The sequence below is a fragment of the Artemia sp. Qi Xiang Cuo genome, chromosome 10 (assembly GCF_049724085.1).
Source record: "Artemia sp. Qi Xiang Cuo chromosome 10, ASM4972408v1, whole genome shotgun sequence".
Lineage (NCBI taxonomy): Eukaryota > Metazoa > Arthropoda > Branchiopoda > Anostraca > Artemiidae > Artemia > Artemia sp. Qi Xiang Cuo.
Window position 1 is genome coordinate 70,021,564 of NC_142803.1, and position 1,961 is coordinate 70,023,524.

The following is a 1,961-nucleotide window of genomic DNA, read 5'->3' on the forward strand; positions in this document are numbered from 1 at the left end:
TTTTACTGAATTAATAATTAACTAAATTAGAAAGCTTTACCACACAAATTCCTGCCTTCTCAAAACCAGCTGTGATGTTTTGAGGATTCAGCTTTTCCAGAAAGGGATACTTGCACAATTTTGCTATTTCATGTATTTAAATTCTCTGGCCAGGGTTCAATTGCATCCAATCGTCAAACGACTCCCTGATTGCATGCTTCAAAGGTGCATAAACTGAAACATCAAGGGGTTGGAGACGATGGAAGCAATAGGGAGGAAAGGTTAGGAGATGGAAGCCGTTATCTTTACACAAGGAAACTACTTCTACTGAAATATGGGTTTCATGATTGTCAAATAAGAGTAAAACAGGGTCTTTTTTCTGGGTTTGACCTCTTTTAGAGTGCTCCATGGAACCAAGGAAATTGTTCAAAGTCATCCATCCACTGCAATGGGCTAAGCCAATGCATCCTGGTGGTACATCTCGATACATCCTCCCTAGAGCTTTGACCCTTGGAAAAACAAACACTGGTGGAATTGTCTGACCAGTTGCAGATACAAAGCATAGCATTGTGGTATTTTCCCCTCTTTCTGCTGACACAGTCTGTGCTACCTGTTTTGCTCCCCTTTTAGCAATCGCCTTTGGGGCCTGAACAACTGTGGGTACTCCTGTTTCATCGCAGTTCCAAATTTGACCATGAAGAAAATGAAACTTGCAATGTAACTCCTGAAGATTTCTAAAGAAGGCACCAATTACAACGGCATTAAAGCAGCCAGCACGAGCCTGGCTTGTATTTTCGGGTTTTCTGATGGACAAACTTGCGTTCCGCTTGATGAAACTTCTTAGCCAATCCACTCCTGCTCTCTCATTCGGTTTCCAGCTTGATGGGAATTTTATCTTCAATGTTATTGCCTATTGGTAGGCAGACTTTCTTGTTGCATAGGGAGTCGGCCCATGGTTAAGCAGTGAGTATTTTTGAGGTATGCAGCAAGCTCTTTCTCTTGTTTGGAAGTAAAAACAAACTTAGTGCTCTCCTGAACAATGTCATTGTCAAAATTGCTACCACTAGCACCACTCTGCTCAACATGTTGCATTTTTGCCTTGTATCATTTCACTGCATCCACAAGGGTACTCTTCTTCAGGGAAAATTCTTCTGCGGTTGCTCGGAAAGACAACTTCCCATGTATAAATTGAATAACAGCACGCCTGACTAATTCTGGATCAGGAAGACCACTCCCCTTTCGAATGTAGTTGCAAACGATCTGTAAAAGAAAATTATAATCGTCAGAATCTAAAGAGAACAACATTGAAATTAACGCAGTTCATGCCATGCTTTGAGGGGTGCTTTAAGGCATAGAATGGAAAGATGCCTGCAGGCAGTGTAATGTTTAGTTTAACATTATAATACAAAACATCAAACAAAAAAACTTTAAAAAACCACATCAAACATTTGTTTATGTTCATTTTTGTTACGTTTCTAAACAAATATTTTGCGGGGTTTCAAACCCCCTACCCTCCTGGATACAGCCTTAGACTCTACTGTTTATCTTTCTGATATAAGTAGGCATTGAATAAAGGTTTATTGTTCAACATATTAGTAAATTATTTAATAATAAGTATTATTTTTAAATATGACAAGTGCAAATGAATTGAACTGATCTACATAGCTGTGAAGGTGGACTGTAAATCTAAGCTTATATAAATGTCACATGACTCCTTTTGAATTATCACTGTCTAATTATAAATTCAAATCACATATATTATAAAACTAAACATTATAATATATAAAACAATAATCCATTGAATGTATACAATTCAGAGTATGTATTTGAAACAAGGAGGGGTGGGGGGTAAGGTTTATTGGTACACCAGTTAGAAAGTATTGAAGAATATTCGATTAAGATTAGCTTGAATATTTTTGCCATAAAAAGTGACATGCCGAGACTATTTTAAACATATAGACAGTCAAAAGTACACCTTAATT

At 37.5% G+C, this 1,961-nt stretch overlaps 1 protein-coding gene across 1 annotated transcript; it reads right to left on the reverse strand.

Moving 5' to 3' along the window:
• Positions 1-136: 136 nt before the first annotated feature.
• On the reverse strand, positions 137-1,071 carry LOC148948110 (uncharacterized). The gene is made up of 2 exons (XM_089096099.1): positions 1,001-1,071; positions 137-857 (listed from the first exon to the last, which is right to left on the reverse strand). Exons 1-2 carry the CDS (start codon positions 1,069-1,071, stop codon positions 137-139), a joined length of 792 nt encoding a protein of 263 aa, XP_088952225.1.
• Between the last annotated feature and the right edge of the window lie 890 nt (positions 1,072-1,961).